The sequence below is a fragment of the Anas acuta genome, chromosome 1 (assembly GCF_963932015.1).
Source record: "Anas acuta chromosome 1, bAnaAcu1.1, whole genome shotgun sequence".
Lineage (NCBI taxonomy): Eukaryota > Metazoa > Chordata > Aves > Anseriformes > Anatidae > Anas > Anas acuta.
Genome location: NC_088979.1, coordinates 120822016 through 120847355, shown reverse-complemented (window position 1 = coordinate 120847355; position 25340 = coordinate 120822016). Strand labels below are relative to the sequence as shown.

At 47.4% G+C, this 25340-nt stretch overlaps 1 protein-coding gene across 1 annotated transcript; it reads right to left on the bottom strand.

Annotated features, from left to right (window-relative positions):
* Positions 1–367: 367 nt before the first annotated feature.
* Positions 368–25072, bottom strand: ATP1A1 (ATPase Na+/K+ transporting subunit alpha 1). The gene is made up of 23 exons (XM_068698189.1): positions 24835–25072; positions 18736–18846; positions 17520–17579; positions 16293–16496; positions 15821–15934; positions 15116–15250; positions 14798–14915; positions 13610–13878; positions 12619–12817; positions 11296–11405; positions 9747–9881; positions 8800–8992; positions 8199–8374; positions 7590–7726; positions 5638–5788; positions 5041–5209; positions 4461–4615; positions 3990–4113; positions 3059–3204; positions 2800–2930; positions 2127–2228; positions 1094–1185; positions 368–706 (listed from the first exon to the last, which is right to left on the bottom strand). The coding sequence occupies exons 1-23, from the start codon at positions 24844–24846 to the stop codon at positions 678–680; spliced, it is 3072 nt and encodes a 1023-aa protein (XP_068554290.1). The 5' UTR covers positions 24847–25072; the 3' UTR covers positions 368–677.
* Positions 25073–25340: the final 268 nt, after the last annotated feature.

The following is a 25340-nucleotide window of genomic DNA, read 5'->3' as shown; positions in this document are numbered from 1 at the left end:
CCTGTTCTCATTCTGAGCCCAGCCCACAGGTCACAGCCTGTGGGAGCAGGCCAGAGCAGACATTTAGCCACCACTTCTCTGCACCTGACCTTACATTTGCATGGCAGAAGACTCTTCCAGAAAGCAGCCAAGATACATAGTTAGAGGCCAGGAAGCTTCCTAGGCTTAAGGCTTTGCAGTGCGTTTGCTAGCAGGTTGTCCTGTTCAGCACTGACCTAGGCAGTGGAAAGGCACCGTGGCTCTTAAACTGCAGGTGCTGTTGGATCCAGCTACAAGAAGGGGAGGCCGAGGGCTGGAAACCTACGCTGTCAGCGCCACATCCTGAACGGGTTTTTTGCCTTGAGAAAAACAGCTGCCTAAGACCATGTGGGGGCATCCTCTTAGAATCCATCTTTATTTGTAAAAATCCACATATAAAATCTTCTGTTTCCTTTTACAAAAAAACAAAGGCACGTAAAGCTACTCAATCTCTCATCCCCATGGACTGATGGTCTGACACTTCCCCCCATTCTTCCCCCTTGCTTTCTCCTCCAGTCCATGTTTCTTCGTGCTTCCTCCAGTTTCAGCTCATTCCTGCCCAGGCACAGTTCTGCGCTTGCAAAGATGAAGTACATGCACACAGGGGAGATGGTGGAGAGGTGGCATGGGCTGTGCGTGGAATGTTCTACAGGCGCTTTTTAGTAGTAGGTCTCTTTTTCCACCCAACCTAGAAGATAAAAGGAAGGAGAAGTGAACTTACAGCTTTGAGACTAATGCAGAGAACTTATTTCAGGCTCTGAAAACTTGCACAGCCATACACGTGCTAGAAAGGGACCTAGTCATATAACAAACTCTTGCCAGGTAACTGGGGTGCTGCAGCTTTTGGGCCTTCTCCTGACTTTTTAGAATTTCCCAAGCATTAATGCACAGAATTAATGCTTGAGAATTAAACTCACCGCATGTTAAGTGGCCCTAGTTGTCAAAGAATAGTAAACGCAGCAAAACACACACCCCAAAACACACCCCCACGAGGTGCTCAGCACCGGGGGTTCCCAAGCACACCTCAGCAGCACAAGGAGGTAGGGAAGGAAACAAAATAACAACACATTCTTACCACCAGGGTTGCGTCTGATAATGAGCTTTCTGATTTCATCGTAGAGGAATATAAGGAGGGAGTATGGGAAGGCGCAGAACCACCACGTGGGCCTGTTTGGGAGAGGAGACAATGAGAACACAGGCAGAGGAGATGCTCTTTGCCTAGAAGAGCTCTGATTTGATAGCACAGAGGAATACAGATCTTGAAGGCTGGCTAGTACCAGCTTGCCAGTGCACCCACTCCCACGAGGCTGTGGTTCAATGAAAATGCTCCAAGCCAAGAATTACCACCTTTTTACTGCAGTAGATTAATCCACTTTTGTATATTAATTCCAACACAAGGTGTGTCACAGCACCTTTGTTCATCTCTGTACCAGCACCTCCCCACCTATTAATCCAGCAACATTTCCTCTAAGTGCCTGTAACCTTTGTACCCACGGTCTTGCTCATTCAAACTGTGCTGCTTTCCCTTATGACTTACATGTGCTAACCTCCAGTTGCTGCAGGCACTGGGCAGATGCCAGCTTTTTGTTAGGAAATTCTAGCACTTCAGCACTTAACTCCAAACAACACTTCTGAGCAGAACTCAAAACATACCAGGAGTGGTTTTTTGTTGTTGTTTTGTTCTTGTGTTTATTTTTTTTTTGTCGTGAAGATTTCATGGAAGTTAAGTGACAGTTAATCTGAGCCTAAATCCTGCTGTGAAATGTTGCAATGCTGTTGGGCAATGCTTATGCTGGCACTCTCTCAACCATTAGGATTATTAGCATGCACCAACTGATCTATCTGCACCTATGCCTCTTAAAAGATTTTGTGCTAATTCTTTGGAAGGTAGGATAAAGCACAAGATGTCATCACCAACTCTTCAGTAAAGAGGAGATATCTGGCCTATATTTTAGAGCAATTCAGCTTGCTTTCTTTGGAGGTACAGTCCCCTGCACATAAAAATACCCCCATACAAGTGCAAGAGTAGCTGCTTTTCTCCATCTCCCCACTCAAGTACTCTTGTTCTGTGGTGTAGCCTGCCGCACAAGAAGTGTGATACAACTTACTTGAGGGGATACATCCTTAGAGCAACATCCATCCCGGGACAGTAGGAAAGGAAAGCAGCCAGAGCAGTCTCCTCAAAGAGACCAAATATTAAGATCTTGTTCCTAATAGAAACAGGAAAGAAAACAGTCAGGCTCAAAATGCTCTTGTGGACAATATCCTAGAACCCACCCTCGCTACCACATGGTAGTGACTGGAGCCAGACGTTCTGGGCTAGCCCAGAAGTCCATCAGGTGGGGACTGTCAGGCAGTCCAAGCTGCTGGCAGAGCTGTCAGAAGGGTCCTGTTGTGTCTCTAGAGTGAGTATTTCACAACTGCACCAACCAGCAGTCGCCTTCACCACAAGTTCAGAAGGCAGCTGGGGTTCAGGTCAGCAGCTCAAGACCTCGGCTGCTCTGTCACCGCACAAAGCTGTTGTGCTGGAATACCTCCCTGCCACTGTCATTCGAGGTGAGTTAGCTTCTACAGACAGCGTCAGCACAAGTCAGCACTCCACTCTGTCTCAGCCCAACAGACTGCAGCAGGAAGACAGGAAAGACACCTGGTGCCTTTACCCACCACCAAGGCAGACTGTTTAAGACTTGTGCCAAGATGCCCAGGTACTGCTAGGATGGTGAACTGCAATGCCACGTGCTGGGGTCCCACCCCAAATCCTCCACAGATGGCCCTACTTACTTCATTCCCTGCTGGAAGACAGAATTCCTTCGGGTCTTACAAATGATCAAGTCCGCCCACTGCACAACCACAATGCTGACAAAGAAGGCTGTATGGCAAGTGAACTCCACTATTTTCCTCTGTTCATAGGTCTAGGGAACAGACAAAGCAGAGAACATTTGTTCAGGTACATTGCTTTTGCTCTCTGGTCTGAGCACCAAGTCCAGCAGACGCATTACTGATCTGTCTGGCAGCCTCTCAGCTGTGCCTCAAAACATACCCACTGCTGTCCGTAGCTGTCTTCAACGTCGTTAATCCATCGGTCATCCCACTGGACTCTGATTCCTAGCAATCCAGAGGGCCAGAACCCATTCTCTGCCATGATTACAAAATAGGTGAAGAAACCTCCGAGGGCCTGGATCATACCTGAACGGATAAGAAAAGGGAAGAAAAAATGATTAAGCTGCTGCGCAGTGCAATTAACAGAAAGCAGTTTACTGGAGGCCCCAGGCACCTCAAAAAATTGCTCCCTGTGGGGCTCAGTCTCCCAAAACAGCAGCTGTGGAACTAGTTCATGCTAACAAACTCAACTGCAGACCTTTTGCTGAGCAGTTTCTGCTCCCAACTTTGTACACAGTTACTTCTGTTTTGCTCTGTGCCGTGAAATGCATGGTACTCAAGGACAGCAGATAAAACTCCCTTTGTGTTCTCATTAAGCCTCATCCACCCCCCAGTCTTTGCAAAATACAGTCAAGAAGGTTCCCAAGGTCTGCTGCAATTAAGCACGAGCTCCCATCCTGTGAACCAGGCACGTCTCTGTAGCTGCCTTTAATCAAGGCTCCTAATGCTGTGTGTTTAGGGATATGCTGGAGAGAATCCTTTACTTCTAATTAAACTAACAATGGGATCTATGTTCCTGCTGAACAAGTCTGAACCAGAGGCGAGCTGGTTGTCAGCCAGCTCCTTTACAGTGCTATGCAATTAAACAAAATTACTGTGAAAGCGATTCAATGGATCAGGCTGCACAAGCCACCGCTATGTGCCGTAGGGGCAGGATCACGGAAAGTTCTCAAAAGCCTGAAGGTTCTGGTTTACACAGCCCAAATTTCAACCCTACCAAAATAAACACAACAGTCACTGACTCAGGACGGCGTATAACCCCCCACTACCACTGAGTCCAAGTCAGTGCCAGAGGAACCGGAGCAGCTTACCGATCTGCCCGTAGGCCATGCTGATCAGCCTTTCATTCACCAGCTTGTCTGTTTTGGGATTTCTGGGCTGCCTCTTCATAATGTCACTCTCAGCTTGCTCGTATGCCAGGGAGATAGCAGGGACCTTTGAAGGTGACAGGTTTGCTGTTAGAACCACTTCTGTTTTTCGCTGTGCATAGCCTCCCCTGCCTCATACTTTCAGCCTGAGAAACAGCACTGCCTCAAAACCCTAGATGTGGCATTTGGTAACGACCTCCACCCTCCCCAGCATGTCTTTACATGGAACTAAAGGATGCTCAGACTTGGGAGAGCCAAGAAATAGGGAGTAGGTTCTACAGGAGTATCAAGGGGGAACTTATTTAAAACAAAGCACTCAGGAAAAACCGTATTTGAACATTTCCTTACACCCGTTTTTTTAGGGTACCTAAAACATCCACAGTTCTTTTTGAGATAAAAAAAAAAGACATTCACCATGTCAGTGCCCAAGTCAATGCAGAGGATGGTGACCGTTCCCAGTGGAAGGGGGATGTTTGCAACGATGAAAATCAGGAAAGGTGTGATTTCAGGAATGTTACTGGTCAAGGTGTAAGCAATGGACTTCTTCAGGTTATCAAAGATCAGACGCCCTGGGGCAGGGAAGAGAAGAGCACAATCCTTGCTTATCAGGAGAAATAGCTCACAGGCATCTTCATTGGTAACAAGGAACGGCAAAGTGCTAGCGCAATAAAGTGAAGAATTCTCCTGCATGTAAGAGTGCTGTACAAGGCAAGGACTGCGTACATCAAGCATTAAATCACCTGTACAAAAGTAGCATTTTCTGGTCATTGCAATCCTTGTCTGCAAGGTTAACTGCAATACAGCATTATAATACTGAGCCCTGCTTGCTGGAGGTTGAACAAGAGTCCTTGGAGGTACCCCAACCCTTCTGCTCTTCTTTGAGAGGATGACTATAGGGCCAAAGCGATAGGCAAAAGGACCAAGCTTTTGTTACCCAATTGCTTTCCACTGTTAGCTGTCCCAACTGTCCATTTAGATGCAGTTATAAACTCACCTTCTTCAACACCCGTGACAATAGAGGCAAAGTTATCATCCAGCAGAATCATGTCAGCTGCCTGCTTAGAGACATCTGAGCCTGAAATACCCATAGCAACACCGATGTCTGCCTTCTTCAGGGCTGGGGAATCGTTCACACCATCACCTGTGACTGCTACAATGGCACCCTAGTCATGAGGAGACATAAGGCAAAGAATGAAAACATCTATATCGTGTTTCGGACAGAGAAGGTTTCTCCTGTCTTCCCCTTACCCCTTTCTAGGTTCTGATCAGGCTTGGCTTATCAGGAAGGCATGCTGCTCCCTCCAAAGATGGTGGAGGAATTACAGCCATGTTGAACATGAACCCTCCCCAAGCACCTCCAGAGAATCTAAGAACTAAGTGTAATTAACCTGTAAGATCTGTACACATAGGTACTAGGAATTAGCCTGACATCAGTAGCCCAATGGCTACTGACAGACTGAAGTTTAGTCCAGTCCCATTACCAGAGGGCACTGAGAAAACTTAACCCTGATACTTCAGCAGGCAACATTGCTTGATAATTTATTGTCTAGGGATTGCTCTGATAAAAATCCTTGGTCTCCTGTCTTTTTACCTGTCGCTGACAGCCTTCCACAATGATAAGCTTCTGCTGAGGAGATGTCCTGGCAAAGACAATTTCTGTATGATGCATCAGGATGTCATCCAGCTGCTCGCTAGTCATGTCCTTCAAGTCTGAGCCATGAACAACACAAGCCTTAGCATCCCTGCAATCAAGAGACAAGAACATTTGACTTCATAAGTTAGACTCATGTTATATTTGTCCTGTAAAGCTACAGCTATTCAGTACTCTGGGTAAAGATCAACCCTTGCTGTGGGTGACTAAGCACCAATCCGGGCAGCCTCTGCACAGGAGTTTATGCATTTAGTCTAACGCTCCAAGTCTAAAGTCAGATGAGCAGCACAAGGCAGTGCCAAGCAACAGACAGAAAGCCCCGCGAGCAGCCTAATTCTTTCTATTGCTTTTGAAAAAGGCAAGGCGTACACAAATTGTTTCCACAGCTCTTGGTCTCCCTGCAAGAGAGGAACCCATGGCTCAGGCAGTTAGCTTCTAACATCACAAAAGATGCTCTCGTCTTCTGCAGACGATCCTTCCTCCAACAGACTGTTGATCTACGCTCGGCTTTTCAGAGACCTCGTGCTATGCCAGCTCAGCCTATCTTACTCTCTTCAGCAACAAAAGCACATGTTATATTTAGACTGGTTTGGTACCCTGCATGCTACGGCGAAATACCACCTCTCTAACCCAGCATACCATCCCTTATAGGTCTAGGGGATTATCCGTGCAGCTAGTGACATCACGCAGTTTAGACAGGGAAATTCCTTCCCCACCCTTACAGCCAGCTGTTGATATGCTCAGTCACACAGCCCAGTGATCCCCAGCCCTGCATTGCTAGGCTGTGAAGTTACCCTCAATAAAAGGGAGAAGAATTCAGCCACAATACTTGCCTTCCCCTAACAATTCATCCCACAGGGCGTCTCTATTCACAGTTCATAAACTACATGGCTACCCTCCAGGCCAAACACAGGCTGGGTCAAGCTAAGCAACGCAGACAGCCCAGCCATTCTGCAAACAGCCCACTTCTGCCAAAGCACATTTTCTTCGGACGCCTCGGTTCTGCACTGGGCTGCGAGGTCGAACTTTAACCCCATAAAGGGAGAGAATTCCATCTTCACATTTATCCTGCGCTCACAGTTACTGACCAGCAATTCCTCCACCCAGCTCAAGTCCTGCTCCCTTCGCCTACCTGAAAGCAGACCCTGACCTGAGCCGGCAAGCAAGAGGACCAGAACTGGATGCTGAGTGCTCAAGTTCACATGTGGTGTTTCAACTCTTCTCTCAACAGTGAGAAACAGTTAAACCAGCTTGACTTTTTGTAGCCACAATCCAAAGTAAGTTGGCCAACAAACTGGTCTTTTTTTTTTTTTTTTTAGCAGAGTTTTCCTATGAACCTCTAACTTAATAAAGAAGCTTAACTAAAATATATGTTTGGGGGCAAAACTAGATTTAACCTCTATTTAAAGATCGGAAATCACAGGAACGTGTGGGTTTGAGCACTGCTCAAAACAGTCCCTAAGCCTTTTTCTCCTAAACCACTACCTAGCTATTCTTTCCTGCCCAGTATGTAGTGCTTGTGACCTTGGTGGAGAGGAAACACTCAGCTCCAGGGGAAAAAAGTTACACCCCCCAACAAAAAGAGACTCCACCCGGCCTGCTGGTTGGTTGTTTCCCCCAGCTGGGGGGCAGACCATCAAGATATGGGGCAGAGGAAGGAAGGAACTGCTGAAGTTGTCTAGATAGGGCTTACTTTGAACTACATGCACACTCAAGGCAGCTTTATGTATTCTTCACATAGCTCACAACACATTGTGGAGGAGCCACAACAGGCTCAGCTAAGCCTAAGCCGAGCTTTTTATGTCTGGGGAGAAATGCCGACAGATTATCCGAGGCAAGGAGGCAAATACTTAATTCTTTGAAGAGCTTTAGTGTTCCCCACGAGTCAGTACCTCGGGTTTACTTGGCTGACAGGAATGTTGAGTCGAGCGGCAATATCTTCCACTGTTTCATTGCCCTCAGAGATGATGCCGACACCCTTGGCAATGGCTTTGGCTGTGATCGGATGGTCTCCAGTAACCATGATGACCTGGAACGCAAACAGACTGCCGTGAAAGCCTTGCCCATGCTGCAGAACAGCACTGCCCAGCAGGCAGGATCCCTTGAGACTAAAGGGCCACGTGGCTTTTGTTCCATTATCGAGTTCAAGCTTGCTCTTTACTGGAAGTACAGCTAGTATAACATGTTACGCATTTGCAAGGGATTGAGGTGAAGGGAAGACAAAATTTGTAACTCCGAGTCACATCTCCAGTTCATTCTCCAATTTGTGCTTTTTGTTCTCTGGTTGCAGTCAGTACTGTGGGACGCACAGAACGACACCTGAGCCAAATCACCTGTTTTGGGACAGACACCACTGCAGTGTCTGCCAGTGTCCTACAAGTCTGGAGATCTTGACCAAATACTTCCCTTCACCCACATTATAGCCTCACACACAGCATGGGAAGAAGCCCTTCATATCCAAAGGTTTAAAGCTAGGCAATCTCAGCCCAGGAAGTAGCTACCTTAATCCCAGCGCTTCTGCATTTGCCAACAGCATCTGGCACAGCAGCACGAGGAGGGTCGATCATAGACATCAATCCTACAAAGCAGAGTTTGTCTACAGGAAAGTTCACTTCGTCCGTGTCGAACTGGAAGCCTTCGGGGAACTGGTCATCAGGCAGAGCCAAGTGACAGAATCCTGCAACACATCAAAACCCACGATTATTCTGTTCCTACACATCAAAGAGGTAGAGAGTGTGAATGTTTACTGCACTCCTGTTCTGATAACTAATATCTGTTGCTGGGTGCCCAAACACAGCTTGGTTCCCACGTAACAGAGCAAATCTAACATGATGTGACCCCACGGAGACTGAAGGGCTCAAATACTTTGCTTCACTGTGATCCAAGCAACCCAGCTGCTGGGCAGGACAAGACCCTGCAGGCTGCCCTGTAGGTTAAGAGCTGAAAGCAGGACTGTTCCTGTGTGTATCACTGAAGTGACCTTGACTCAGCACTACGCACTTCATTCCTGCAGTATAACGAGCGCTTTGTTTAATCTGTGGGGTCTCTGCACCAGAGCATGAGGGACAAGCCTTTATTTATTATTAAAGCTGTTTTTCTTACCCAACACTCTTTCCCCAAGGCCTCCCAGCTCAAGGTAGGCATTCTGAAAGGCATCTTTCATCTCCTCATCCAGTGGTTGCTCTTTGCCATGAAGAAGAATGGAGCTGCACCGATCCAAGATCCTCTCTGGAGCACCCTTCATCACCAGCAAGTAACGGGACTCTGAAGGATTTGCATTCTTGTGGATAGACAGCTAGGATGGAAGAAATTAAAGTTTTAGACATTTACTTGTGACCTTCCCAGCACATCACCATCACTTTAAGTTTTTTGTGACTACAGCGGCTCAGGATTATTGGTGACATTCTGCTCTACTTTTCATTCATCCAGACTTGAAGGAGGTCCTCAAACTAAGGTTTTCATAGAATGGCTTGGGTTGGAAGGGACCTTAAATATCATCTAACTCCAACCCCCTTGCCACAGACAAGGATGCCACCCACTAGATCAGGTTGGCCAAGGCCCCATCCAGCTTGGCCTTGAACATCTCCAGGGATGGGGCGTCCACAGCTTCTCTGGGCAACCTTTTCCAGCACCTCACTACCCTTACAGTAAGGAATTTCCTCCTAATATGTTTTACTACCTATTCTTTAACATTACCATAAAACTACAGATGTGGCACAAGCCTTTTGTGTCCAAGCTTCACCTCTAAGATCATTTCCCTCCCAGCACTGAGTTCCTCCATTCTCTGTGCACTACTACTGCATAGGTGGGAAACAGTCCCATCTTCTTTCAGCAACTGATGCCTCTGTGTCAAGGTAGCTCCAGCAGCTCTTACACAGCATAACTAAGTAAATTTCACTAGCTTTATATAGACTCAAGCAGTTTATAAGCAGCAATGGCTAGACAAGATTCTGGTGTCAAAACAAGTTTTGAAGTAGTCTTCATGCAAATTTACATAAGTACTTCACACAACATCTCCCCCTCAAGAGATAAACGAGAAATGTGCTTACCTGGTACTTGTTGGTAGAGTTAAAAGGTATTTCCACCACTTTGGGATACCTCTCTCTCATCTCCTTGACAGAACCACAGCACAGTTCAATGCATTTCAGAAGTGCTGACTCAGAGGCATCCCCTGCCACTGCTCTCTGAGGAAAAAAGACAACTAATAAAGGGCATGTTCCAGTGAACTCACCACAAGATCCGACACGTCAAAAAAAAAAAAGTGCATTCAGCTCAGCCCAGTCCCAGGTTCTACATAACACAAGAACAGTAAAGAATATTTCCATCACCCAGCCCTGACAAAGAGCTGAACGCTTGGCCTTTTGTCTGAGAGAATAACAGTCTCCTGATACCAAAGCCAAGCCCTTTTAAATGGTAGAGAGTCAGCTAACCAGGTGAAGTCAGAAAGAGGATGAATGGTGAACTTTAAGAAGTTTACGAGGGATTTCTCAGTCACATACTGCAAGCTGTTTGCCACAAAAATGCAAATGCAAGATGAAAACTAGTGACACGCATAGAGATAGATACTCATCTGCCCTCTCCCGCCCCAAGACAAGATCACCTTAACAAGCCTCTGGATGAGAAGGTTTAATCTATTCCCTTCCCCACTCCCCAAGGTAAAATCAGCACTGGTAGAGACTGCAGGTGAGTTCTCAGCCTTGGAGATCTGTGTGTGCTCTGTGTCCTGCCTGAATTTCCTTTGCTGTAATTTAAACTACTTCTTGCCCTTCTGTCTCCTTTGTCCATGAACATTTTTCTTCTATTTTTACACTACTATGCTGGTACCTAAAAACTTCTCTAGAACTATTCTTTGCTCAGTCTTCCTTAGACTAGAGGAAGTCCAGCTCTATCTTCCATGTTAAAAAAGACCAGAAGTTACAGCCAGGACTGCTATGGGAAAATAAATTGCCCTATTATTTCCATCACCACATTATGATAACATTCTTGGGAAGAAGTTTATGACATAATATGACTAATATTTGACAGATTATGAGCATTGTACAGTTAATTCGGCCCTGGCTTGGTCACAGTTCAGAATCAGGAATCCATGTTGATGTTATGTTGGCATTTGCACCCGTGCTGAACCAGCAAAAACTTAAAAAGCTAAGACTTGCCAGTGAGAACAGAATGGCCAAAGACAAACAGTCCCACGGCTGCTGCTCCCACAACTCTAGTGTCCACTTATCCTGGCTCCCAGAACTGGGTGTTTGTGGCTTTTAAGTATATACATGACAGAAACAGCAGTTCTTGGAACTGTTGGAGAGAGGAAGCTGCCTAGAAAAAGTTTCTGGCCCTTCCTAGTCCTTTCCAATGTATCTGACGCCCCAGACAAGCCAGAGATAACAGTGGATGGCAAAGAGCCTGCTGTGGAAAGCATCTTCCCTGTCCTATTTCCTCTGCCCACAGCAAATCTATAAGGGCACTAGACTGCAGATGAGACCAAGAGTTACAGATGTCTCTATTTCAGAGTTCCTTAAGCCCTAATGAAATTTAATCTCACCACCATTATGGGAGACTGGTGAGGAAGGAGCAATGCGAGCATTTCTTTTGGGAACTCACCTTAAGAATTGGTATGTTTTCCTGATTGGCCTGGAACACGGCACGGTTGCAGAGACCTGCAACTCTGGACAAAGCAGTCCAAGTAGCTGAACTCTTGTCAAAGGAAGCACCTGAAAGCAAAGGAAGGATGTCAAAAACAACCAAAAACCCACACAAACACAACACTCCATAGGCTTAACAGTGAGAAGCCTGTACCTCATGATCAGGAGACTCACCTAGAGCCTGTTCTTGTCTCACTTTATCCATCACCCCATGAAACACCCCCCAAAGAAACAATGCTTAAGTACATAGCGGGATAATGCTTCTCCCATGCTGCCTCTTAAGATGGCTTCAAGGGAGATGAAGTGAACAGCTAACTGATAAGCTGATGTACTTTCCACAAAGAGGAATCTTCTGTGTTTATTTCTACTGCAGCCAAGCCAACCGTTGCCAAGCCAGAACTAAGTGCTTCCAAATAACACTTTATTTATAGCTTGCTACTTTGCACTAGCGTTAAAGACTAAGAACAATAAAGCAGCTTTAAGTGGTTGGGACAAGAACAATGTTTTGTAGTGGTTGGGGGAGCAGGGCAGAGAACAGCAGCCCCATTGGAGAAAGGTTATGCTGGTAACATGTTGCAAGCACAACCTTTCACAAGGTAGATGACAGCTAGAAAACTCCTGAATTTGGTTGTACTTACTAAACAGTTCTGGAGAGATAAGTACCTCTCAATAGCACAGCATGCAGAGATTTCAGATTCTTATCAGTATTTGGAAGAAACTTCCTGCTCGCCTCTTACAGAGGCTTCATTCATTGCTACCACAACCAGGACGTTCTGGGAAAACCCCTGTCCAGGAGCAGCTGTCTACTTCGACATGGGAAATTTCAGTCCATGTCTAGTCTCAAGGAATTCATTATCAGTGTCAACATCTCTTCTGTCCACTTTTACAGCTGCATACACAGCTTAGGATGAGGCAATTTGGGATATATTTTGGCAGAAGTAGTCAGGTACTGTGAAGTACTGAACAGCAAATATGCCTGTCCTGTTTGTGGAAATAAGGACCCGAATGTTCAAGAGGTTAAAATTTCAATGGACTAGTTTGATGCAAAAGCAACCAAGGGATTTTTTCCTGTTTATGGATTTAGGTAATCCGTTTACGGATTAAACAGAACTGTGGTATAGTGCAAAGCTTTCTAAAATTCACCACAAGCCTTTTAGCAAATCATGATAGGAGTCCCTGCACCATGAACTTCACTTGCACTAAAGAGCTGGAAGCACAGGCTTTTACACAAAACCCTTTTTTTAAAGAAAGAGATGCCTCCAGCACAAAGAGATGGCCTTACCACTCTGGTTCTCTGTAGTATCAGCCTCATGAATCTGATTGTCAAACCACATGTGCGCAACTGTCATGCGGTTTTGTGTCAGAGTGCCTGTTTTGTCAGAGCAGATGGTGGATGTGGATCCCAGAGTTTCCACAGCTTCCAAGTTCTTCACCAAGCAGTTCTTACGAGCCATACGCTTGGCTGTTAGTGTCAGACATACCTGAAGACAAGGAATAAAACGGGTTAGATATGTTTGTGCACTAATACCATGCCACCCCACTCACTGTGGGCATGGAATGACAAAATTACACGCCCTGCAGTGATTCCTATTGCACACCAGCAGGGTGAGCATGAACTGCAGCGCTTAAGGCCAGCTCTTATACTACGTTTAAGTGAGTTTTCTCCCGAAAATGGCTTAAGGTTTCAGCCTCCTGTTTCTCGGTGTATTAGGAAGGAGATAACATGCCCTGGAGTAACATTTTAGTGTTAACTAACGTTTAACATTACAGTTCCCTAATAAGAGGAACTCTCAAAATAGGTAGAGGCAGGCCACGTAGAAGAAAGCCCAAAACAGCCCTGGAGATAGGGCAGCGACTTGCTCGTATAGGAAGCAAGCAGACCCAGCTGCTTTCTTGCCAGAAGCTCTTTGGGGCTGAAGCTCCCAAGTGTTTGTTTCCTGCTTCAGCAGCTGCTCTGCAGCCTAAAGCTGCACAGAAGCCTCTACACCTGTCCACCAGGACCCTCTACACAGCTAAGAGCACCTAGATTCCCCTCTATCTATATGGGAAACCAAGCTTCATCAGATAAACAGCTGCAGAACCAGAGACTGATTTAGGCAACCGGTCAGAATACTCTAAATTTATAAAACCTAACCCTGCACACTCACCACACAGAGAACCTACAGAACTTTAGGTTCACCTCTGCAAATACACGCTGAGCACGAAGCACTCCATTTCCTGAAGAACCATACAGTTTATGCATTAAGTCAACCTCTTCTTCCAGTTTCACTCACCGTGACAGTTGCAAGCAGTCCCTCAGGAACGTTGGCAACGATGATTCCTATAAGGAAGATTACAGCCTCCAGCCAAGTGTATTCAAGGATCAGCGAGAGGATGAAGAAGCTGACACCCAGGAACACAGCCACTCCAGTGATGAGGTGGATGAAGTGCTCAATCTCCATGGCAATGGGAGTCTTTCCCCCTTCCAGTCCAGATGCCAGACTGGCAATACGGCCCATCACAGTGCGGTCCCCAGTCCTAATAACAATGCCACGGGCAGTGCCTAGAAGAAAGACAGGCTTTAAGACAATCTCCCTTCCCAATACCCTAAACTGAGCTTATTCAGCCTGTCCTACAGTTTAGCAAGCTTCATCCAAGATAACGCAGGTAGGCAATCCAATAGGCCAAGGCCTCCCACCACAGCTTTTTTAGTCTCCAGAAATAAACAGAGATAAGGGCTAAATAAGATTTATGCATGACTGGCCACGCTGTATGCCCTCTCCCTTCTAACCCAGGGAATCAAGAATCCACTTGGTTCAAGTACCAATTGCATAAGCAATTAATGGGAGAAAGAGGTCTTCAAGAAGTGGATTCTGTCCTCCTCCCTCCCTTTAAAGGAGAAGCCCATTTTCTCTTCCCAAGTTTCTTAAAGATCAAGAATATTCCATGGTACTGCAGGCTGTTTTGAGTTTTTTTGGAGGTGGGACAGAATGTGGAGCTTCCACACTAGTGGACACCCTGTGATATGGAAAATATGCTCTGGGCTGCAACATGAAGAGGGCCTACCACTGTAGTTGGAGCTACTACAGAAGTTTTGCCAGAAATGTTTGAAATTCTGGATTTCTGCAGTAGCTTGTTAGCTTGAGTAGCACCTCAGCCTAACCCTCTTTGTTCAAATAATGGTACTTTGCGATTTAAAACTGCTCTAACGGGGCAGTCATGTTTGAAGACACACCATGTAGCTTCATTTCTGGGAAAAGCATACAAAAACAGTAGTGCTGTGGAGTCTTCAGCCCATTGTACTGTCCTGGAGTTGGAATGGGCAATGGAAAGCCTTCACCGGGCATTTCCAGCCTGCTCTCGCATGGTAGGATTGGACTAACAGCAAGTACTCTAAACACATACAACGTTTGCACTGCTTACCTATGGAGTTCACTCCCTAGCACTGTTAATACTTTAGCAAACTAGGAAGAGCCACGTACCTTCCACACAGTTGGTGGAAAAGAAGGCAATGTTCCTGGTTTCCAGTGGGTTCTCGTTGGAGAAGTCTGGAGACCTGGTCTGAGGCTCTGACTCGCCAGTAAGTGAGGAGTTATCCACCTGCATGGAGGAGAGTACTACTTCATACACAGCCGGACAGATGATTCAGCAGCGACAGCTGATAAAACACCAGGCACTCCCCAAACGTTCCTCTTTTACCCCAGCACTCAACCCATTCACAACACAGAAGAAATTCTTAGAAACCAGACTAATTCATCATTCTCCACTACGAAGCTTTCAGACAGCCTGTTGCTGCTCACCTTGCAACCATGTGCAGATATGATCCGAAGGTCAGCTGGAATTCTGTCTCCTCCTTTCACCTCCACTAGATCTCCAACTACAACACCTTCCGCATTGATGCTCATCTTCTCACCATTTCTGACTACAAGAGCTTGCTGGAAGGCAGTAAAGAAACAACTTAACGTCAAAAGCAACTCTTAAGAAAGGTGCTCAAAATATCCAAGCATCCTAAAATAGTTGTCTCATGTGTCTAAGGAGCTTTCTGCTTGTGCTAACATGTTTATCTCAGATACATTTAAGCAAGATAACTATTCCTGTTTTCTCACTACTTAAATTCCTTGTTGCCAAGGTGACGGTAAGATGGTTAGGTATGATACAGACTGTCCATGTCCTCTGAGTTTTAGCGCTCATTTATCACACCAGTTACAGAATTCCCTACACTATCAAGAAAGTTATGGATTTTAATAAGCTGGTGGAACTCACAAGGTGCCAGGAACTGCCCTGGATTATTAGCATAATTACTTGGAACAGAAAGAGGAACTAGTGTTCCCCTCAACATTAAGAGGGAGAAACCCACACTAACAGCTTGGCACAAGAGACATCTTGCCCGCTAAAAGCCAACACACAGCATTCACCGCAAGGCATTTTGTGAGTGAATCTCATGTTTAAAACAGTTAATGACTCTGAGCAAGCGTGGCAGATCAAGGAAACGAGGTATTCCATACCTGAGGCACCATGTTCTTGAAGGACTCCATGATCTTGGAACTTTTTGCTTCTTGGTAATACGAGAAACAGCCAGTAATGATCACCACAGCTGCCAACACAATACCTAGGTACAGCTACAAGGAGCAGAGAAAGTGATTGAGAGCGTGATCTGCCTGAAAGGCTTCCAGCTCGTCCAGATAAATTGCTTGGTATTTAAATGCCCCATTACAAAGCGTGGAGGTAATTGCAGTCTCCGTACATTTTGTACACAAAGGCTGTCCACAAGCCACTGTTGTTAACACAACATGAAGGAAGTCGGCTGTCCATTTCATTACATGGAAGCACTCCAAAACATGTTAAGCTCACCCACTGAATTTCCCGTACTTCTGGGAAAAGCTTCTGGACTGAATGCCTAGAGGAAGCCGATATGCTTTAAGCCAAACAAGCTGCTCAGCCTGCCTCGGAGGTAAAGCAGACATTTTTTTTACTTACGTTATCTTTGTTGGGCTCCTCCTCCATCACGCTTTGTATGCCGTAAGCCAGAAAACACAGAATAGCACCGATCCACAAGAGGAGTGAGAACCCTCCGAAGAGCTGCCGACAGAACTTCACCCATTCAGGAGTGGTGGGTGGGGGCGTGAGGGTATTTGGGCCATCACGAGCCAAAATCTCAGCTGCGCGCGCAGTAGTCAAACCCTAGAAGAGAAGTTCCTTTTAGAGGCATCGTGGCAAGACTGGCTGGGGAAAACAGTTTTAAATTTGTTCATCTTCTGCTTGAGAATGCAGGTAGAGGCCTGCCACAGCAATAAGGAGATGCTAACAGATAATGGGAACCTCCACAGCTGCCAGGGCTCTGCAACAGAAGTGAAGGATGTGAAAGCTGCATGCTAGGAGAGGAGCTACAGGATGTTGGATGCTCCTTGAGGAGCCTGCACATCATATGGCTACAACACAGAAGGCAGGCAAGGGAAGAGTGCTACAGCAGCAGACTTTGATTACTGATGAACAGCCCAGTGCAATCCATCCTATCAAATTATGGAACAAGTGAAAGCTGGGGACTATAAAGATGACGACACTTGAGATTGTCTTTCCAGGAAGTTCAGCTTTTAGAAGCCAAGGTCTCTGACAGAAGTATGCAAGCCTTCTGTAACAGAGACAGAGCAGACTTGTTGCTGTATGCAATCCTGAAAAAAAACACACACCTTAAAGCAAACAAGAGCAAAGGTGCACTGCAGAATCACTGCACTGCTTCTGCACTAGCCTTTGAGGTTAGCCAGAACATTTGCACACCTGTTACTATAAAAGGGTTGAAATTTTTAACTACTGCTAACCATCACCAAGTCTCTTGCATGTACTAGCTCACTAGATTACATCTGCAATATAACAAACATTTGCCTTTATTACAAGCTCTTAAGGAAAAAAAAAATCCAAGAATCAGTTTGACCTTGGAACAATTCAGAGGCAGATAACAGTGACTTTGTTAGAGAACAAAGTCACTAAAGCACTGCATGCTGGCTGTACAGTGGGAGGACGAAGAGGAGTATTTGTGAGCTCAACAGTTCTCTCAAAGCCTGGGAAACTTCACTGGAAGAGCAGAGATTAAACAAAAAAAAAGGAAAAGAAACAGACCACCCAGATCTCCCTTTGTGAAGTGCTCTGAGCCGAGACCGCTCCTTTTCCAATCAGGGCAAAGAGGGAGGGAAAACAAAGTCTACTTACCCGACTCAAGTCTGTTCCGTATTTACGATGAAGTTCATCAAGGCTGAGCTTGTGGTCATCCTGAAAGACAAGAAACAGATGAGGGGTGACCACACTACCTGCAGATTGGTCAGCACAAACTCAACGATTCGCCCCATCACCAGCTTTCCCATCTGTAATGCCTCAGCGAGACTGAAACTCTTGTCACAGAGAAGATAAGCTAGGATCTTCCCATCTCGTTCAAGAACTCAAAACAGTCTCCTCTTCAGCATTCTTCTGGATATTTGGGCACAACGTAACTTTTGAAGCAATCCCTGATTATATCAGCGCAGTCTGTCTCACAACAAATTTTGTGAAGCTCCCTTTTTTTTTTGTTTTGGTTGTGGGAGATGGGGGGGTTGGAAAGGAAGGTGTACATAAGATTAGCTGTGTAATTTCACATGTTTAAGTAACGCTGCCAGCTTAAATAAAGTTTCTCCCCCAAAATAAGCTGGCTGTGAAACAGCCAGCTTATTTTCAGTTTAAAAAAAAAAAGTACACAGCAGTATCTCACTTAAACAGTGGCACTGGAAAGAACAGATGCCTTAAGCTAGCATTGCTACCAAACACAAAACCTGATCTTTGAGCAAGTTTTAGCAGTCCCTCTCCCTAACAAACAGGGCCAAAAAAAAAAAGCAAGCCCAGTCTCCACACACAGCACAGAAATAAAGCCTGTATCAACTTCAAGGCGAGCAGATCTAAGCCACGTGATACTCATGCATATGTACAGCATCATCCACCATTCACAGATGGGAATGGCAGACGCTCCTCACGTCCTCAAACACTATTAAGGAGTACTAATACTGAGGTCAGCCTGAGCTGAGGCCAACAGTAAATGGAGTTGTACAGATTCCACTCCTCAGCTGGAACGAAAACAGCAGTCTCACCCACATGACAGCACATAAAAGTACTGCTGCTCTCCAGATAATGCTTGCCTGGGTGAGGAGAAGCAGCTATGCTTTGCTGCGTGTAACCCAGACTGTTCTGTGTCAAATGCTTTTGAGAAGTGATGTTTTCAGGGCCATCGTGATGCTGAAACGCTCACAGGATGTCAAGTTTGGAGGCAGAGGCGATGGGAAGGGAAATGAATGCCTTCCATGCTGCCAGCTCACCAGCACTTTTCTACAAGAAGCCACATGAGGCACAAGGCTTTGTGAACACTCTTAAAGCTGCTCTTTCCACCCCTTACAACTCTTACCATTGAGACTTCCTTCTTAAGCTCGTCCATGTCCCTCTCCACCTTCGCCCCCTTTTTCTTCTTTGCGCCATGTTCGGATGTTGCAGTAGGCTCATACTTGTCTCTTCCAGCCTACAAGAGAAGACAGAGTACTGTTAAGAAACACCTACACCCAGCTTCTTCAGCAGCAGACATGAGCCATATACACGACATTGCCAGGCGGACAATAATTATGTTTGTGTTTTTTGGTTTTTGGTGTAACTTTAGTTACACCATTTTATTAAAGAAAAGAGTTAGCGAGCAGCTCGGTCTGCCCAGCAGCATCTCAGCCTACAGCCAGACATTTTACAAGTCTGGCTGGGAGGAGAGCGAGCTGCATGCTATGCAGCCAGCCATGGTGTGCGAGCCCCAGCTCAGGCAGAAAGTGATGAAGAACAGAAGAAACCAATTCCTGAGTGCATACGTACGTTCCCTTCAAGGCATTAACTCCTCCTCCCCCCTGCTCAGCCCTCCACATCCTCTGGCAAGGAGCAGCCTATCAACTGGAGATAAGTAAGAGGTGGTATCTCTAACTCAAATTTGGGGGGATAAGTTCCAAACACTTTCATTCTCAGTTTGGCACTCGAGCTGAGCTGTTACACAACGGAAACCTGCTTTCAATTTATGGAAATCTGTCCAGTAAGAACGATATTCAGAGCAGCTCACTTTCATAGCCCTGATCCGTGCTCAGTCCTGCTTCAGCTTCAGAGAAGCAGACGATTTGCTTAAAGCCTCTTTATTCAGATGGATTTTTATTCTCTTTACTCGTGGTTAATTTTACATTGAATCACGCAGAGACTCAGATCTTAAATGCAAATGAGCATCTAAGGACAAAGAAAGCATGAAGCAGCAAATACAGGCATCACTTGAGACCAAAAAAAAAAACTACAAGAAACTTGGACAGCCTGCAAGGTACCGAAGCCAGGCACCAGCACGGCCTCACAGAGCAGTTCCTCCTTTAAATACTCCATAGGCTCGTTCCCAACCCTCACAAGCCTCCAATAGCTGCTTTCCTCCCCCCTTCCCTACCGTGCAGGGCCTACGACATCCTGCCAAGTTTCATGCGATGACATTTTCACCCAGTAAGATCTCCGAGAAGTACTTTGAGATGAAACAGCCGCCAGCAACACCTCAGTCAAACCGGTAACAAGATTAAGGGGAGGTTTCAAAGGCGCTGCCTTGCTCTTTGCACGAGTGCCTCAACTCTCAAGTCGGATTCCTGAGAGCGGTCTGGACACAGAAACTATTGTTGGGATCCAAGAATCGTCCTGTTCAGCAGCAAGCACAGGAAACTTATTTTTATTATTACTTACTGCAAGAGAAGCAGAAAACCAAACTAAAAGTGAAACTACACTAAAAAAATAATCCAAACAAAAAATAATCACAGCTTCCCTGCAAAAAATCATCGGGTACATCTACACAAGGATTTATATTGTTCTAGGAAAGCTTTGGGCACATCACACTGCAGCCACGTTCACACATTTCATGTGTACAGAGGAATTCCTCCTTACCCTGGTCAGCAAAGGTGGGCTTTGCATCCCCTGCATGCAGCTGCAGAGCTGTGCAGTGGAAGCGGTTTTGAAGAAGTGGAGCAGAGTCTATTGGCTGTTTGCCACCTCCCAGCCAGGGAAACGAGACACACAACTGCAGATTGTCAGCATTCTTGACATTCTCCTCTTCCCTGTACCTAAACTCCCATTGCACTATTTCAAAAAAAAAAAAAAAAAAAGAAAAAGCGCGAAAGCCACAGAACTTCAAACAGCACAGTCCTCGCATTCCAGCATCCTAAGAATTTGCCATGGGGCAATTCACAAAGTCACCGTGAAGCTTCTCTCTCTTTCCTTCAGTCTCCGAAAGAAACAACTTTGACCACTGCTAGATCTCTGGCAGGCAAGTCCAAAACAGTCCCCCACAAAACACATGCTTCTTGATTACTGCTTTAAATAAGTGACTTCTAACGAAGGTGAAGAAGCCGGTGCCCGGACTGGCATGCCAGCACCTCTGGCTTCACCCCTTCCCCACCAGAAAAGCATGGCAAGCTCCTGGGGACTTCCACAACAAGTACAGTGGCTTAGCCCACTGGGGCAGCAGGGAATATAGCCCGAAAACACAGGAAGCTTTAGCTCTTGCAGCTGCAGAGACAACCTGCAAGGAGGCCAACATGAAAAGGCTCACCACCCTTGTTCACGCATGATTTGCTTAGAAAAAAAAAAAATAAAATCAAAAGAGCCCAGCATCAACTGCAGGCAGGACAAAAAGCAGACAGAGTTACTTGTTTCTGTAAGAACCCAAGTACTTGCTAGCCTACCAGCTTCTCAGTTTAAGAAGAAAAAAAAAAAAGCACAGTACCTTCCCTTCTGTTGCTTACTACCATCTCCCACCCTTACAGAAAAGGTGGGACAGTAATATTGGACTCAGCTCTGAGCTTCCTGATCTGTCGTTCAAACGTGACCTTGAGGCACGGATCAAAGCACTTGCCTCTGGTCTCTGCCCTCAGGGCGGCTGGCAGAGGAACCTCACAGCTCCACAAAGGCTTGCCCTGGGACAAGGTGTCCCTCCTGCCCCTCAGCGCAGGAAGATCTCCCTGCTCTCCCCTCCTTTTCCTGCCAGACATAAGAGCAAGCATACGGTAGTCCTGACCCCACATCTTATCAAGATGCGAGCACACGGCCTGGACACAAAGGAAGGTCTGTCTCATCAGAAATGTCACATCTGTTACTTTGCTTAGCTGAGGAACACTTCTGACTCATCAAAAGTGCCACAGAAGAAAAAAATAAAAGAAAAACACAACTTTTTCCTTCCCTTATACGTTTTTTTTTTCTCCATTGGCTTAGGCAGAACAGTTGTCGACACCGGTGTAAGAAGTCTTACACATCCCCCAGAAAACCCTATTGTCTTTGAGGCAACTTATGCTTTTCCTCTCTGGACTAATTGAGCCATTCATGGCTGATGTCTTAAACACAAGCCATGATTGACCAGGAAACGGGAGGGGTGCAAATCAGCAGACAAGTTCTGAAGTATCCTATTCTGCCATTGCCTAATCCACCAAGCAGTGTCAAGAATAAGCCAAAACAAATTAAGCCGTCTCTGGAGGCCTGCTCTGTTCTAGTACTTATGTCATTACAATCAACTGCGCAGAGAAAACAGAAAAGTTACTGTCTTTCTGCCTCATGGGACAACCTTCAGTAAATATATTAAGCAGATGAGTCATGATACTGACCATCCCTACTGGACTGGAAACGTTGCTCCATGACCTGTGCAATACTAAGAGAGGGACATGAATGCCTTCCCAGGATCCTTCTTACTGCCTCCCAGAAAGCAGCCTTCAACCTCCCATCTTTCATCAAAAGCCCAACTGCCCGCCTCAGCTGAGCAGGCTCTCAGCAGCCAGGACAGGACGAGGCAGTTCGTGACAGCCAGCAACTGCCCATCATGAGCTTTCCTCACTGAGATTCAGCAAGCAGACAGCTGCCTCCCTAACTATGGGAGGACAAGCCTTCCCCGCATGGCCAGAGGGCTAAAACTTGCAAGGGTTTTCATCCTCAAGGTTGAACGGGGACTATCCACATGCCTCAAGTCTTCTCCACACCCTGGGACAAACATTTCTTCTCATGGAGCCGCTTGAAGAGCCAGGTGCAGAACTGGCTTTCCAAATACCAGAGTGTTTTTCAGCACTGTATCATTATAAACTGTAGCAGTGCCATCTCCTACAGTTCTTTATGTGGCATATTAGTGCATCTCTACAAAGACAGCATCTCCGGTGTCTGACACACACATGAAGACCAGAGGAGCTGGTACCTTCAGCAACCCCTTGGGAAGGGCTGGGTGAAGCACAACCACGCAGCTTTCAGTGTGTCAGGACCCCATGGGCCCATACAACCTGTCAGAAACCTTTTTATCCTGTCACACTGCTTTGAGGAAGTATGCGTTGACTAGGCCCAGCCTTTTCTTTGGCCAAAGGAATAGCCTCTCAGCATACCAATAAGAAGTGGGAGTGTAAGACGTAGGTAGAGCAACATTGAGATTTCTTAATTGCACCAGATGATTGCTTTGATTTGCATAATTTCCCCTCAGTTGGTCTATTACACAACACACCTTCCTAGTTCCCGACAGGAGAAGAAAACTTAACCCGGGGTTCAGGCATTAGTATCGATCCCCAGAAGCCACTCCGAGCACGCAGTAATGACCATCCACCCTGCGAGCGTAATGGGGACAGAGTCTGCGGACAGAGATGAAATCCTGCCTGCCTGCCCTCCTCCCCTGATAATGCACATACCCAGGCAGCTCACGGCCCTCCCATTGCCATCTAAAGTAAAACAGCCGCTCCACTCAGCTGCTCTTCACAGCCGCCACACACAGGGAGCTTGTTCTCACACACACACACACGCTCTTACTTTCTGTTCAAGGCCAGGCTCCCATGGGAAGGAGGTTTCCTTTTTGGGTGCCCTAAGTCAGGGCAAGCGCACGCTGTTGAACTGTGCAGTCACACCCTGCCCTTTTTTCCCCACTACCTTGCTCTTTCACATCCCTATTTTTTTCAGAGAGCCCTAGTTACCGCATTTTCTCCCTGCTAAATGCGAGAATCTTGTGACTGGAGGAATAATGCAACAGTGTGTGGCTGCCCCAGACTTCCCGGTACTATGCTGCTGGTTCGGTTCCAAGCCAATTGTTTACTATGCACACACAACCCACGTAATTTGAAGTGCAAATGAGCTAGCTATATATATATATATATATATATATTAGAGCTAGCCTTCTATATTAGAGAGCACTTAACTCCCATTAGTGAAGGCAAGATGGCCTGAGCCCCCGAAGCCTGTGGCAATGCTGTCACACACAGAGTTAAAAGGTTTAAAGCATCCAGAAGGCTGCATCGATGTCTCCCCCCCAAAAAAATATTAATTATATTTGAGGTGAGGTTATTGTACGTATTACCTGTTGCCCACTAGCCTGAAATGAAACGTGCAGGGTTACCTGACTACAACAGGACTTCACATCCAAGGCAGGAGAGCAACCCTCCCAAGCTCCCCCCCGCCTGCTCCTCAAACCCTTCTCCAAACAACCATCCTTTCAACCGTGTTCCTCCACCTCTCCTATTCGTGCTGTTGTGTCAATACCACTGGTTGTACCTCACAAGGATGAGGACAATGGGGGATCAGCCAGTGTTTGAGCAGTGCCTGTAGGCAGCAGGCAGGGACAGGGCTGCCGCCCCTTTGCCTCCGGGCACCTCACAGCTCCGCCCTCCACGTGGAAGGGCACATTTTGTTTCTGCTCCCCAGCCGGCCATGTAAGCTCAAACATCCAACTTCAAGTTCCCACTTCTGTTCTCAAGAGCCTTCGACTGCGTTTAGTTACGAGATATAATCTGGATTAAGGACTTCTCTCGCTGCGGGCTGAAGGCTGGAAGGAAGCCGGGGCTGACACAGCGCCTTGCGAGCTGCACAGCATGCTGGGAGGCTTTTATCAGCCCAATTAGCAGGATAGACATGATAAAGTCATGAATGATCACCTTCCTTATGCCACCAAGCCTTACGAGTAGCCGCGGGGGCAGATAAGCGAATGGGCGCTAATAACCAGCCCTTTATCCTGTCACACCCCCCCCCCGGGGGCCTGCTGTCTCAACAAGTCTAAAGTACTCCTGCAGAGGCCAGGAGCCACGAGAGGGGCTCCAGAAGGGCAGGAGATAACCGCAGCCTCCCCCCGCAGCAGCCCGGGGACCCCCCCTCGGACCCCGCAGCGGGCTCAGCCCCCCGCCCCGTAGGCGCGCCCCGCGCTCCCTCCGCGGCCATTGCCCACACCGCCCTCCTGCTTCGTCCCTCCCTGCTCCTCCCTTCTCTCTCCCGAAGCACACGGCAACCCTGCACCGGGATGTGTCGGGGCGGCCCCGGCGCCACCCTCCGGCAGCAACCCCAGCGAAAACGACATGGCCGTCATCTCCTTTTGCTCCTGCTCCTCCCAGAGCGCACAAAGCAAGGGGCGAGATGCAGCCGGGCAGCCCACCCCCCCCAGTCGGCAGAGCACCCCCTTTTTATCCCCGCAGCCCCCTCCCCGGAGCAGCAGCCCCCCAGCCCCGCCGCTCACCCCCTTGCCCATGGTGCGGGGCGGCGGCGTGCGGACCACGCGGCAGGCGACAAGGAGCGGGGCTCAGCGCAGCCCAGCAGGTGCCGACCACCCTGCTCCTTCAGCGGCTGCTCGCTCTCTCCCTGCTGTCCCCCTCCTTGTCGTCGTCGTCGTTGTTCTTCGCTCGTCCACCTCCGGCACCGCTGCTCCAGCCGCAGCTCCAAATTCCGCCGGCTTCCCGCCGGATAAAGAGCCCCGGCTCCTCTGCACCTCCCACCTCCCCGTCCTGCATTGTGTCGCCCCGCCCCTTGCGGGTGGGGAGCCATTAAGCTCGGGGGCAGGTTTTTAGGGGGGAGCCGTGCCCACAAAGCGGCTCCGGGGTGCTTTCAGGCTCCCTTCCACCGCGCCTCGCCCAGGGGAGCGGAGCCCCCCGGGGGGCCGTGGGCTCCCGCTTGGCTCTGCCCGTGGCAATGCCGCTGGAGGGCGCTGTACTGGCTCCCGCTGCCGCCGCCGCCATGTCGGGTCGG

Coding starts and splice junctions, on each gene's coding strand:
- ATP1A1 (XM_068698189.1), bottom strand. Junction 8,375..8,799: donor CCTTGGGGAAAGAGTGTTGG/GTAAGAAAAACA, acceptor GATGTGTTGCAG/GATTCTGTCACTTGGCTCTG. Junction 4,114..4,460: donor TTGACTTGGGCACTGACATG/GTGAATGTCTTT, acceptor TCACCTTCAAAG/GTCCCTGCTATCTCCCTGGC.